Source organism: Rhinoderma darwinii, chromosome 2, assembly GCF_050947455.1.
Source record: "Rhinoderma darwinii isolate aRhiDar2 chromosome 2, aRhiDar2.hap1, whole genome shotgun sequence".
NCBI classification, from domain to species: Eukaryota; Metazoa; Chordata; class Amphibia; order Anura; family Rhinodermatidae; genus Rhinoderma; species Rhinoderma darwinii.
In genome coordinates this window covers 239,300,617-239,314,268 of record NC_134688.1, presented here as the reverse complement: position 1 = coordinate 239,314,268, position 13,652 = coordinate 239,300,617, and the positions used below count along the sequence as shown (strand labels likewise).

The 13,652-nt window shown below is 41.6% G+C and overlaps 1 protein-coding gene across 1 annotated transcript in view; it reads right to left on the bottom strand.

Annotated features, from left to right (window-relative positions):
• The window catches only part of BRIP1 (BRCA1 interacting DNA helicase 1), a 290,696-nt gene that overhangs the window by 177,982 nt on the left and 99,062 nt on the right, over positions 1–13,652 (bottom strand). Inside the window, exons 8-11 of the mRNA XM_075852992.1 lie at positions 10,883–11,104; positions 8,796–8,995; positions 8,463–8,595; positions 8,024–8,178 (exon numbers count right to left, since the gene is read on the bottom strand). Coding sequence (XP_075709107.1) covers positions 8,024–8,178; positions 8,463–8,595; positions 8,796–8,995; positions 10,883–11,104 — 710 coding nt within the window. The remainder of the gene's footprint in view (positions 1–8,023; positions 8,179–8,462; positions 8,596–8,795; positions 8,996–10,882; positions 11,105–13,652) is intronic.

The following is a 13,652-nucleotide window of genomic DNA, read 5'->3' as shown; positions in this document are numbered from 1 at the left end:
CACAGGAATTAAGGCAATGTAGAGGTGAAATTTACAAATTTCATTTTTTTTGCCGAAATTCATTTGTAATAAAAAAAAATCTGTAACACAGAAGGTTTTACCAGAGAAACGCAATTCAATATTCATTGCCCAGATTCTGCAGATTTTAGAAATATCCAACATGTGGCCCTAGTGTCCTAATGGACTGAAACACAGGCCTCAGAAGCAAAGGAGCAGCTAGTGGATTTCGGGGCCTCCTTTTTTAGGAATATATTTTAGGCACCATGTCAGGTTTGAGGAGGTCTTGTGGTACCTAAACAGCCGAAACCCCCCCAAAGTGACCCCATTTTGGAAACTACACCCCTCAAGGCATTTTTCTAGGGGTATAGTTAGCATATTGACCCCACAGTTTTTTTGCAGAATTTAGTGGAATTAGTCTGTGAAGATGAAATTCACCTATTTTTCTGTGGAAACATAGAATTTTTTCATTTTTACAAGGAATAAAGGAGAAAAAGCACCCCAAAATTTGTAAAGCAATTTCTCCCGATTACGGCAATACCCCATATGTGGTCGTAAACTGATGTTTGGACCCACAGCAGGGCTCAGAAGGAAGGGAGCGCCTTTTGGATTTTGGAGCGCAGATTTTGCTGGATTGGTTTTCAGTGCCATGTCGGGTTTGCAACGCCCCGGAGGGACCAAAACAGTGGAAACCCGCCAAAAATGACCCAATTTTGGAATCTACACCCCTCAAGGAATTTTTCTAGTGGTATAGTGAACATTTTGGCCCCTCAGGATCTTTTTTAGAGCTAGGGTGACCAAAAAAACAGCGATTTTGGCGCTTTAAATTCTTTATTTATTACAGCGTTCACCGTGCGCAATAAATTACGTTTTAATTTATTCTGCCGGTCGGTACGATTACGCCGATACCATATGTGTATAGTTTTTTTTAAGTTTTGCAGCGTTTGCACAATAAAATTAAGTTTCTATAAAATAATTTATTTTCTGAGACACGCTATTCTGAGCCGTAACTTTTTTATTTTTTCGTCCAAAAAGCTGTGGGAGGTCTTGTTTTTTGCGGAACGGGTTGTAGTTTTTATTGGTACCATTTTGGGGTAAATGCGACTTTTTGATCACTTTTTATTCTATATCTTGGGAGGGGTGGTGACCAAAAAATAGCGATGCTGACAGTTTTCCGTTTATTTTGTTTGCCGCGTTCACCATGCGGAAAAATTAACATTATAGTTTCATAGATTGGGTCGTTACGAACGCGGCGATACCAAATATGTGTACTTTTTTTTAACGGTTTCATTTTTTCCCTATAATAAATGACTTATTATAGGAAAACAAAACCTTTTATTTTTACACTTTTATAAAACATTTTTATTAACTTTTTACACTTTATATTTTTGTTTATTAACTTTTCTTTTACTTTTTACACTTTCTTTTTTTGACCTGCAGCTCTGATCGCTGCTAGAATACATTACACTACCTAGGTAGTGTAATGTATTCCAACTGACAGTGTGACGTCACAGTCACTCTGACAGTTGGTCTACGAGGATCAGCAGAGGCTGATCCTCATAGACTGACATACATGGCAGACCTGGGGGCCGTTGTCTGGCCCCCGGGTGCCATCACAAGCATCAGAAGCCCCCACGATTGCATGGAGGCTGCTGATGCACTACAAACCCGCTACATGCGGAGATCGCAATCGAGCCCCGCATGTAACGGGTTAATTGCCGAAATCAGCGGCGATGAGCCGCTGATCGGCAACACTGGAGAGTGTCAGCTGTCGGGGACAGCTGATCTCCAAGTTCCCGATGCACACTGTCGCCGACAGTGTGCATCGGGAACGGCACAGTGACTTTCTGTCACTCTGACAGGAAGCCTATCAGGACCAGCCGAAGGTTGGTCCTGATGGGCTTCTGTCCATGGCAGACCCGGAAGCCATTGTTTGGCTTCCGTTTGCCATACTAACTATCGGCAGACCCCGCGATTTCGGACGGGGGTCTGCCGATATGTTAGAAACCCCTAAAATTCGGCGATAGCACCCAATCGCCGAATTTAAGGGGTTAATGTGCCGAAATCAGTGGCAAAGGACCGCTGGCCGGCAAGAGGGGAGTGTCAGCTGTCGGCGACAGCTGACCTCCTGGTTCCCGGTGCACACTGTCGCCGACAGTGTGCACCGGGATTAACTCAGTAACTGTACGTCCTCGTGCGGGAAGTAACTTCCCGCAACGACGGACCGTTACGTCCTGGTGCGGATAGGGGTTAAGGAGGGATTCCAATGTTATGGTACACCCAATTTGAAGTTTTACCCGGCGGGTGGATAGATCCGGAGGCCCTGAAAAGGGTCATTCTTATCCTCCCCATTTCATTTGAATGGACTGTCGGGACTATCAATCTGTTACCATTCTGTTCATGGAGCTTGGCCTATAGTGGGAAGGAGTGATCCGGCCGAAGTGAAGAAGGGGTCCCAGTTGAGAGAATGCAGGAGGGATCCGGGTATATGCGCAGAAAGCATATTACGGTTAAATATTACTGATATATTGTTTACACTGCTGATTGATTTATAGTCCTCCTGTACGAATTTATGGAAAGGGCTTAAGATGTAATATGGTGTTTGAAGATGTAGATAGGGAAGGATACGTTAACACTGCCTATTGATATTATGCAGGAGTCGGGAGCCATCTTCCCTCCGAGGCAGACATAGTTTCCGGCCCCACTAATGGCGTCTATACCGATCGTGTCTTGGAATGTACGGGGGCTGGGTACCCCGAGGAAAAGGGCAGCCATTTTTGCATGTATCCGTAAATTTAACCCCTCTATAATATGTCTGCAAGAGACGCATTTAATCCCAGACAAAGCGAGATTATTGCGTAGACCTTGGATCCAATGGTCTTCACACTCTTTCCATACGTCCTACTCCCGGGGGGTATCGGTATTAATCCACAAATCTCTGAGGTGGGAAGCGGTCAAACTTAAAGTGGATAAGGAAGGTAGATATGTCTTTATACATGCTTACATCGACACTATACCATTTGTATTACTGGGCCTATATGTTCCTCCTCCGGCGAATATATAGATTTTACATGAGGCTGCCGCATTTGCTGCCGCTTACCCACAAGCTACGGTACTGGGCATGGGGGACCTTAACATGGTCATGGATCCCAAATGTGATAGATTTAGAGGGGACGTGGATTGTGGGGTTGCATCGGTGGCTCCAACAGAGTTGAATTTGCTATTTCAAGAAATGGGTTGGATAGATATATTTAGGTGCAAACATCCGAATGTAAAGGTATACTCATGTCATTCTATCGGGGGGAATTCCCTGTCCCGTATAGATTATATCTTTGGGAACGCTCTAATGGTTCCGATGGTAACGGATGTTTCTTATGAAGTAAGGGGAGTGTCAGACCACTCTCCGATGGTAGCGCGTTTCAATCACCCAGGGCCTGTGAGGATTGGTAGCTGGAAAATTCATCCATTCTGGCTCACCCTGATAGGGCCGCAAGATCGCATACCAGATCAACTGGAGGTTTTTCAAGATACCAATAACTCGTGTGATAATCTTAATATTTTATGGGATACCCTGAAAGCCTACCTTAGAGGCTGCTTGCGATCTACAATCTCCTACATAAAAAGGGAAACGGCAAAGGAAGAGGGTCAGTTGGCACAGCAATGTAAAACATTGGAGGGCGAGTATATAGGAAACCCATCTGAAGCAAATAAACATGCATGGCTGACGATGGGCCGTAAATACTTATTATTACTACAAGAAAAAGCTGATAGGAAACGGTTTTTTGCTCGGCAAACCTATTTTGAATTGGGAAACCAATCAAGTAAATTGCTGGCTCATTTAATTCACCACAGCTCTGAGCTCAGCAATACTAAAGATTAAGGATAGTCAGGGCCGTGAGTTGACTGATACCCCTAGTATAGCGGCCCGATTCACCCAATTCTATAGGGACTTATACTCCTCCCAGTCTACGTATGATTGGTCCGAGTGTGTATCATACTTGGAGGACTTGAAATTTCCACAGTTAGATGTGGCAGGCAGGGATATGTTAGAACTCGATATCACGGAAGACGAGGTTACGCAGGCATTGAGGGATATGTCGAAGGGTAAGGCATCGGGCCCAGACGGGGTTCCATTGGAGGTATATCTTCGTTACTCTGACCAGCTCATTCCCCCATTATGCTCTATGTATTCTTATGCCCGGGGGGAGGGGAAACTACCGGACAGTTTCTATGATGCCACAATTGTAGTGTTACTAAAACCTGACAAAGACCCTAGGGACTGTAGTTCTTACCGCCCTATTTCATTACTGAATCTAGACTACAAGATACTTGCAAAGGTACTGGCAAATAGACTGAATAAGGTGATATTACAACTCATTCATCCGGATCAGGCAGGCTTTATGTCGGGGAGGTCCACATCTGACAACATACGCAAGGTTCAAATTTTGGCTCAAATAGGAGAGGCACTGAAGGAGGACTGGGCAATGGCATCTCTTGATGCGGCCAAGGCCTTCGATTCCGTTGAGTGTGCATATTTGTTTGAAGTATTACAGAGGTTTGGTTTTGGCCCGATTTTCATTAAATGGATAAAAATCTTGTATAAGGATCCGAGGGCACAAATTTTGATTAATGGTATAATGTCCCCTTATTTTCAACTCCGTAGAGGTACCAGGCAGGGGTGCCCTCTCTCCCCGCTATTGTTTGCAATAGCTATTGAGCCTTTGGCGATACGTGTAAGAACGCACCCAGAATATAGGGGAATAGTAGTGGGAGGACGAGAGGAGAGGATTAGTTTGTACGCCGATGATGTGATATTGTATATGTCATACCCGAAAGACAACTTGGGGCTAGCTATTGAAATCCTGAACCAATTCGGTAGATTTTCTGGCCTGCATGTTAATTGGAACAAATCATTTTTCATGCCTTTGAAGGAAGTGGGGTGGGCGGAAGCTGAGCACGGCCTGCAGGTAGTGTCGTCCTTTAAATATCTGGGTATTATCATAAACAGAGACCATAGGCAGTATCAAATCACCAATATATTGCCTCTGTTAGACTATATCAAGCTCAAATTCAAGGTGTGGGGGGCACTCCCACTGGCAGTGACGGGTCGCGTAAATTTAATTAAAATGGTTATTCTGCCAAAATGTCTGTATGTTCTGGAGCACGCAGCCATACCAGTATATAAGGCCTTTTTTTAAATCCCTACATGCATTATTCCCGGCTTTTATATGGGGATCCAACAGATCCAAACTTAGCTTGGCTACTCTGCAGAGACCTAAACAGGAGGGGGGAATGGCACTACCGGATTTGTTTATGTACTATCTAGCTGGGAAGTTGAGATATCTACAGCTATGGACAGGGTCGGACCCGTTACCAATGAGGGAACAGCACCTCGCTACATATTTGCATCTAACGCACCTTTGGCCAGAGCTAGAAAGCTCCCCGGGAACTTATAAAAGAATGCTCCCAATCCACAAGGTGGCAGTGCAGGAATGGACGGCGGCCAAACAAATTTATGCATATGCAGATATACAGGTGGACATGCCACTATGGGATAATCCCCTTCTTTCACATCTAATGGAGGGGCAGGCCCCCTCTTTCTGGGATGGATTTGAGGTACGTAGAGTCGGGGATGTGTATACGGATAATGCCATTAAATCCTTTGCGCAAATGCAAGAGGACTTCCAAATTCCTAGGAAAAGCTTTTATAGATATCTGCAGCTGCGACATGCTCTCGCAAGTCAATACCCTAGGTCAGACCACGAATTCTCACGATTCCCTTTGATTGGAGTTTTTAAATCACAGGGCCCCCGGGGGCTGATCTCGGCTGTCTACACGGCCCTTATACATGCTAAATTGGCCAATGTCAAATTACCGGTAAAAGCTAAATGGGAGAGCCTGATACCAGATCTGACAGGGGAGGAATGGGAGGATGTACTTTCATCTCCTATGTTTGTATCACCGGCGGCAAATAACAAAATGATTCAATTAGCTATAGTTCATCAGAGTTACCTCACGCCGGTGAGACTGCATAGAATGGGCAGATATCCTGGCACTGAATGCCACAGGTGCCGTTTTCCCAGATCTGATTTCTGGCATATGATCTGGGATTGTCCAGTGGTGGCCTCCTTTTGGGGGGAGGTGTTGAAAGTGGTTGAGGAAGTGGTGAAGCAGCCGATCCCCTTTTCACCCAAGATTTGTCTATTTGGGGTGCTGCTTGAAGATCAGTGGCCATTCCACATACGTATTTTATTGCAAGAAGTATTGTTCATGGCAAGGAAAACCATCGCACTTCGGTGGATGGATCAGAGACCTCCTAGGGTGACGAAATGGAAATCGTTGATCAATTCCATTATTCCATATGAGCGAGTATTATATAAGAAAAGAGGGTGTATTGGTAAATTTTATAAAATATGGCAGATTTGGTGTGATTCATCGTGTACCCTGTATACTCCGCATAGATTCACAGACCTGAGGGACCAGTTGCTGCAACCTTGAGGAGGACGGATGTTGCATGATTGGTTACTTATAGGATTTCTATATTTTGTATGGAATAACTCAAATTGGCCTGGGAAAGTATTTTGCCCGCAGGGATGTTATTATGTTATTATTGAGGGTTAACTACATGTTAAATACCACCATAGCCACTATGCATCTGTGTTCAAAATTTGTATGACTACATAAATGTGTTTATTTTCTGTTATGTACTATGGACATTTGTATTGTACAATTCTTTCAATAAAACGAGTTTAAAAAAAAAATATTGGTTTGTGTCAAAAGCTCCTATATAATAGTATATTACTGCCTAAACTGTTAGGGTATGTTCACACGCTTCACCAAAAACGTCTGAAAATACCGAGCTGTTTTCAAGGGAAAACAGCTCCTGATTTTCAGACGTTTTTTAAGCCACTCGCGATTTTCACTGCCGTTTTTGTAACTGTTTTCAATAGAGTCAATGAAAAACGCCTCCAAAAACATCCCAAGAAGTGTCCTGCACTTCCTTGACGAGCCATCATTTTACGTGCCGTATTTTGACAGCAACGCGTAAAATAAAGGCTCGTGGGAACAGATCATCGTAATTCCCATTGAAAGCAATGGGCAGATGTTTGTAGGCGTAATGGAGCCGTTTTTTCAGGCGTAATTCGAGGCGCAAAACGCCCGAATTACATCTAAAAACACTGCGTGTGAACATACCCTAAAAAAAGACTCGAGATGTGCTGCCGACAACGATAATATTTTCGGCTGCATAAACGATGCAATCAGCCGATGAACGAGTGTTTGCCATGTTTACACACAAACGGGAACGAGCGTTCTGTGAACGCTTGTTTGCCCGATAATTGGCCCGTGTTAAAGTGCCTTTACATAGGAAAGAGAGGGAACACAGGAGAGATGATACGGAGAGACCTAATGCAATAGTAGCTGCCGGTCCTGTCTGCCCTGTGATCACATCTAAATTGACAGCTCTGCCACTAGAATTCCATTTCCATTACCCAATGCATAAAGAATACTGGTGTGTTCTCAGGAGTGCCAACTCTGTGCCTCTGTAGGGTAGTGAAATAGCAGCAAGTGAGAGCAGGGACAAAGAACATAACCTGTCACTGTTATCTTTCCTCCGTACAGCCTTCCAGTGAGTCCAGGGGTGTAGCGCATGAACTTTGCTTCATGTTATTATCACCCCTTTCCAATTACATGGGATACGTACTAGGAGTGTCACTTTTAGGAGGGTATGTTATTTTTCCTACTATAGGGTTGAGAAGATGAGCAGTTGTTCGACTATTTATCGATTCTGAAACTCGAATGTTTACCGGCATGTTGATCGTAGAGATTTTTGCCTCCTCAATTCGGGTGATTTTGTGAAGATATGTGCATGAAGACGTAAGTGTCATTATCAACTGAACATCTTGAACTTTTTAGGAGATGTTGTGCATATAAGGCCGTTGAAGTACTATGGAGAACTATGACTAGAAGCCGAATGTCTTGTATGCTTATGTAATACTTATTAAATGCAATATTTATCATAACTAACCGGTTGTTTTCACGAAACAGATAGTCCAATACAAGAAACAGTCCTTTTAATACAAATTGTGTTTGCGGGCTGACTGTCGGAACTTTCACTAGTGTCTCCTGGCCATTCAGCATCGTTGTCTTTTCCTCTTTTTCAACTACAGCAGCCAGATTTCCCTACATCAAAAAATGAGAAACATGCTGTGAAGTTTAAACGGATACAATGCTATGCATAGAAAAATATGTGAAATTCTGAAAAGTCTGTTTCCAACATCGGTCTGTGCCATTTTACACACACACACACACACACACACACACACACACACACACACACACCGTACATTTAAAGTAATATCCAAGTATAATAGATTTTAAGACTAATGCATTAAGACTGAGAAGCTCCAAAAAAATCAACTAATTTTCAAATAAATCACTTGGAAATGTACAGAGTTGGCACTTACTTTAAGGAGAGGAAACGTTGCATTAGTTATGCCCATGTCATAGAAAACCGAAAGAATATCTTTACCATTCCACACTTTACAAGAGGATTCGTAATCTCTTTCCACCAAATTGGCAGCACATTCCTTTATCCAGCTTGAAAATGAATGATAAAAATCAGGATATTTCTGTATACAACCATTTACAGTGGTCTATAAAAGTTTATTACACAATATTATGTAGATTTAGCTACTTCTAATGCAGTTGTAACATCACTATGTTTTCCTAAAATATGTTATCAATACTATGTTACGCCCAACACCCATTCCCAACTATTTCTCTCCGAAAGAACTTACTTTGTCATACTGTAACAGACCCCTCTTAAAGGTTCATGGTCACTTGGTCTGATCCCATGGATAACCATGCTATCTATTTCATCTCGAGCAAACAGCAACTGGGCATCTGTTACACTATAACTGGCAGATTCACGGGCACAGTCCTCAATGTTGTGGGCCTCGTCTAGGATTACCACCTGGTCTTTCAAGCAAATCTCCATCTAGAAACAATTGTATGATAAAGCGCTAGTTAAATCCAAACTGCAACCAGCACATACATATGTACCAGAAACCATTATTTGTATGCGTTCTGGGAGCTTCTTTTTATGTCAAAGGGCATACATAAGTACAGCATGTTTTGGAGGAATTTATAAAATGCTGTGACCCCCCCCCCCCCCCCCAACCTAATCTTAGCAAATGACAAAGACAATAACCGTGTCCATGCACATTAGACTAATCTGGTCAGAAACCCGCAGAACCAGACGACGATCTAATGTGTTTAGGGGGAAAAAGCTCGAGAATATCCTCCAAAACTTCCCTTTTGATCTATTAGTAAGTTGCTCCATTTCTGTTAGAAATCGTACCGGAAATAATAGTTACAAATAAACAAGCATAAACAATGCAAGACCAAAAAGCATTTACAAACTCCCATTTTTCATTCATGTTTTCTGTCACCTATAAGAAACTAGTTATATGTTGTCCCCCCAAAAACGGCATCACAATCTTCACAATAAGCCAAGCCGTATTCTGTTGTACTGCTAGCATAGTGGCACCAGGGCTATACACAAAAGTGATGGTGTGAGAGGAGAAGGGGGCATAGCTGGAGGAGGGCACATAGCTTGAGAAGAAGGACCAACTGTAAGGATGGATGACATGGCTTGTTGTTTTTTTGTTTTTATCCCTTTCCTTCCAATGGATTCCACCTCCCCTTGAAAGCTCAACCTATTGATGATGGGAAGATCTCTGCTTGCTGTCATTCAATAGCCACCTTTGTTTACTTCCGGTGGATAAATATCTGTCCTGATCATGTGATCGACACACAGATGCTTAGCTCATTACGAGACAGAGATCTGCTAAGTGTACTGTAACGAGTCGTGCACCTGTGTGTCCGCTGGAAATGTGTACAACTTTTCATTATGTAAAGAATAACTTATTTACGGAAACCCGAATATCTCTAACTATCCAAGAGATGGGTAAAGATATCCAATTATGGCTTTACCATTCTCCTCTTTGATTATTATTAAAAATTTACTAAATAAATCCAATAGTTAAGGTAGTTTTTAAAACATATACTTACAATACACATTTAACCCCTTAATGACCAGCAAAATTTTTCAGTTTTTGCCTCTCTGACCTGCAGCAGTCATAACTTTATTTTTTATAGACGTGGCTATATAGGAGTCCTTTTTTTTATGCGGGAGAGAGATTGTATTTTTTTTTCTGCGTGGTTTGGGGGTAGTAAAAGTTTACTGTGTAAGTTATGAAAGTTCTTTTTGCGCTGTGACTTATTTTGGACATTTTGTATTTTATTTTTTTAATCCCACGAAGGGATACTTTATTTTTTAGTTATAATATATTAGCATACTCCTGTATACTAATAAATTTCACGGTGTCACTTTGACACAGGCTGCTGTTAGGGCACACTATGTGCTGCCCTAACAGTGGGCATACTGAACAGACATCCCAACGGCTGACAGCATAGGGTTCCCCCCAGTCTCCCCTCATGTTACCAGTGACACCGATCGAAGAGGGGAGACCCCTTTTATTATTCAGTGGTCATTGACCGCGGCACTCAATGGGTTAAACAGCTGGGGTGAGAATGTTTTCCCAGCAGTAATCAAAAGGCTTCTCTAAGTACAGGAGCTGTTAGTTACAGCTCCTGCTTAGAGGAAATGCGCTCACTGTAGCGTTTATCAGACTCTTCTACAGCAACGCCAAAAGACATCGCTGTAGACTGGGGACCTGCACCGCTTGCCGTCAAAAGCAAGTGGGCGGTCGGGAAGGGCTTAAGTAAAACACACATATATCTCCTGAATTTTGCAATTTGAACACAATACATACATCTTTCTAAGCTTTATGAATACTGTATAAACTATGATTTCACTTACACTTTCTCTAATTTGTGAATCCAAAAGATAATTGTAAGGACAAAAAATTATGTCAGCTTCCATCATTAGTTCACGAGCTGCATAGTAGGCGCAAGCACGAAGCCTTTTGCCAAGGCCTACAAGCTCCTCAATATCCCATGCCTGATTTAATCCCAGTCTGTACTGCAGAATATTCTGTTCACTCATTTTTTGAGCACCATAATAGTAACGACATGACGGCCCCTAGAAAAGGAGGAGGAAAGAAAAAATGTATCAATATAAGAAAGCACAAATATCCCACCAATCATTGTTCTTTCCTCCTCAAAGTAATAAAAATGGCAGGATTTTGTTTTCCCATAACTCTGTGCGTTATCTAAGAACAGGGCTGTCACTACATCACAATAGCGAATGTCCATGTAGAGCGAAAAAAAATAAGATTGTAATTTGCTCCCAGTAGTCCCATATTAAAGAGTAGATCTCATTTTAATGAAGCTGCCTCTAATTCAAGGAAGGAATGCAAGTAGATGAAATACTTAACACTGCATTATCAGAAATGTTCCCAGCCTGTAAACCTGGTCAGCTATTGCAGATTTATATCAAGAGGTTATGAAATTCGCACAGTAAAAAAAAAAAAAAAAAAAAAAAAAATCGAAAACTAGAATGGAAATGATAGAAAAAAAGAAATGATACCTAAAAATTGTCAGCCATTTTTGTCATCATTATTAGGTTCTCTCAAGAACAAAAAGAAATAAAAGTTTGCAGAATTTCTACCCAGAACATGAAAATTGGCCATTTATTAATAAATCAGAAGTAAGAGTTATAGCCAGTTTGGTCAAATATAGTAATTTTGCTGTGGCAGCCATTTTTTTCTGAAAAAATGACAGCAGTTGGCACAGCCATATTTTGCGGTCACCTCTAAATTAGCTTCTCGGCAACAATGGCTCTTGTTCAACTTCTGATTTACAAGTAATTCATTTCTAGGTTTAGGGGGGGAATCCATTACAATAAATATGTTTAATAATATTTTGAAAATTTTAGACATATCAACTAAATATGAATACAGCGAAATGCATTTCTTCTTACAACTTGTCTCCTGTAGCAGTAAAATTATTAATCATCTCAATATCCTGCTGCAGGAAATCCTGAACCAGGAAGGAGGTCCCTTTAAATCATTCACCTCCATAAGAATGCTACCTTCATCTTGTCTTGGCTCCAAGGAAAGGGTTGCTTTAAGCAGCTTATTCTACAACAGAGAATCTGTTAGCAGATGCCCCGTCAAGTGACTGCATTTTCAAGAGGACATTCAGCTAGGTTTAAAGAGCTTTCACAAGCCGTGCCAGAAATGCCGTTACAGCCCAAAACGTCTTTATGTTGAAATGTCTTTAGGGCTCTATAAAATTCCTATAAACATTTTAGGATTCCCAAACCAATGAAGGAAATGCAAGGATGCTTTAACAGTCCTGTGGGACCGGAGCCATGTTTTCATACAATATATACATATATATATGCTGCAGATACCTGGCTCAGAAAGAAGTCGCTCTATGTTTGTGATTTTTAAACCAAACAGGGCTCTTAACCCTTTTGTATATGTGTAAGGAGAAAGACAGACAGAACTTAATACAGTTCCAGGAAAAAAGTAAGTGAACCCTTTGGAATTACCTGGATTTCTGCATTGATTACTAATAAAATGTGGTCTGATTGTGATCTTGGTCACAATTATAGACAAACACAATGTAACTAAACTAATTGCCAAAGGTTTTTCAATAAAGGAGAGGAGATTGGAAATTAGGGTTTCACAGGTGCTTTGCCCATTAACCCCTTCAAGACTGAGCCTGTTTTGGCTTTGAGGACGAAGCCGATATTTTCAAATCTGACATGTGTCACTTTATGTGGTAATAACTTGGGAATGCTTTTAAAGGGAATGGGTCGCTAAATGTTATTTTTATTTTATTTTTTTTAGTTAAACAATCATTATGAGTGATTACACATTGTTAATTTTTTAAATTTTTTCACAAGTCAGGAAATATCATAAATTAGATTCTAATTTATAACATTTCCATGTGCTGGTCACTAGAGGGAGCAGTTCCCAAAATTGCAGCATGGTCAATGTGGTAAAGCAACCTAATTGCTTTATGCTGCAAATTTTGGGTAGACACACTCGCTCTAGTGTCCTCACACAATCCCCCCTCCCTTATTCTGGCTAGTGCCAGGAGGAGGGGGTTGGATCTTCAAACCTCCTACACTGTGTGCCGCCATTTTCTGAGCGAATGCACAGTGTAGGAGGATTAGATACAGTGCTCAGCAGACATTATAACACTAACATACACGAACATAATACACACATCACATACACAAACATAACTTACCTGCTCCTGCCGCCGCTCCTATTCCTTGCGCCTTCGCTTCCTTGAACATATGGCTGGAAGCCGCGGCCGGAAGTCATCATCTGACTTCCGGCCACGGCATGCACTGTTCCCACACAGACGGCATTCGCCGTTCCCAAACAGATGGCGTGCGCTGTAGTGAATGAAACGGCTCCCGTTCGCATTCTAGATGGGGATGTATGTGCCGTATTCCATCTCTGTATGTGTTGTTAATCGACACATACAGAGATGAAAAAAAAATGGCAGCCCCCATACAGAAGTAAAAGAAAAAAGTAAAAAGTAGAACACAAATAAATAAAATGTATTTTAATATCAAACTAAAAGCAATATTATATAATAAAAAATAAAAAAAAATAAAAATTCATGACACCTTCCCTTTATCTATCCAAATGATTCTGAGATTGTTT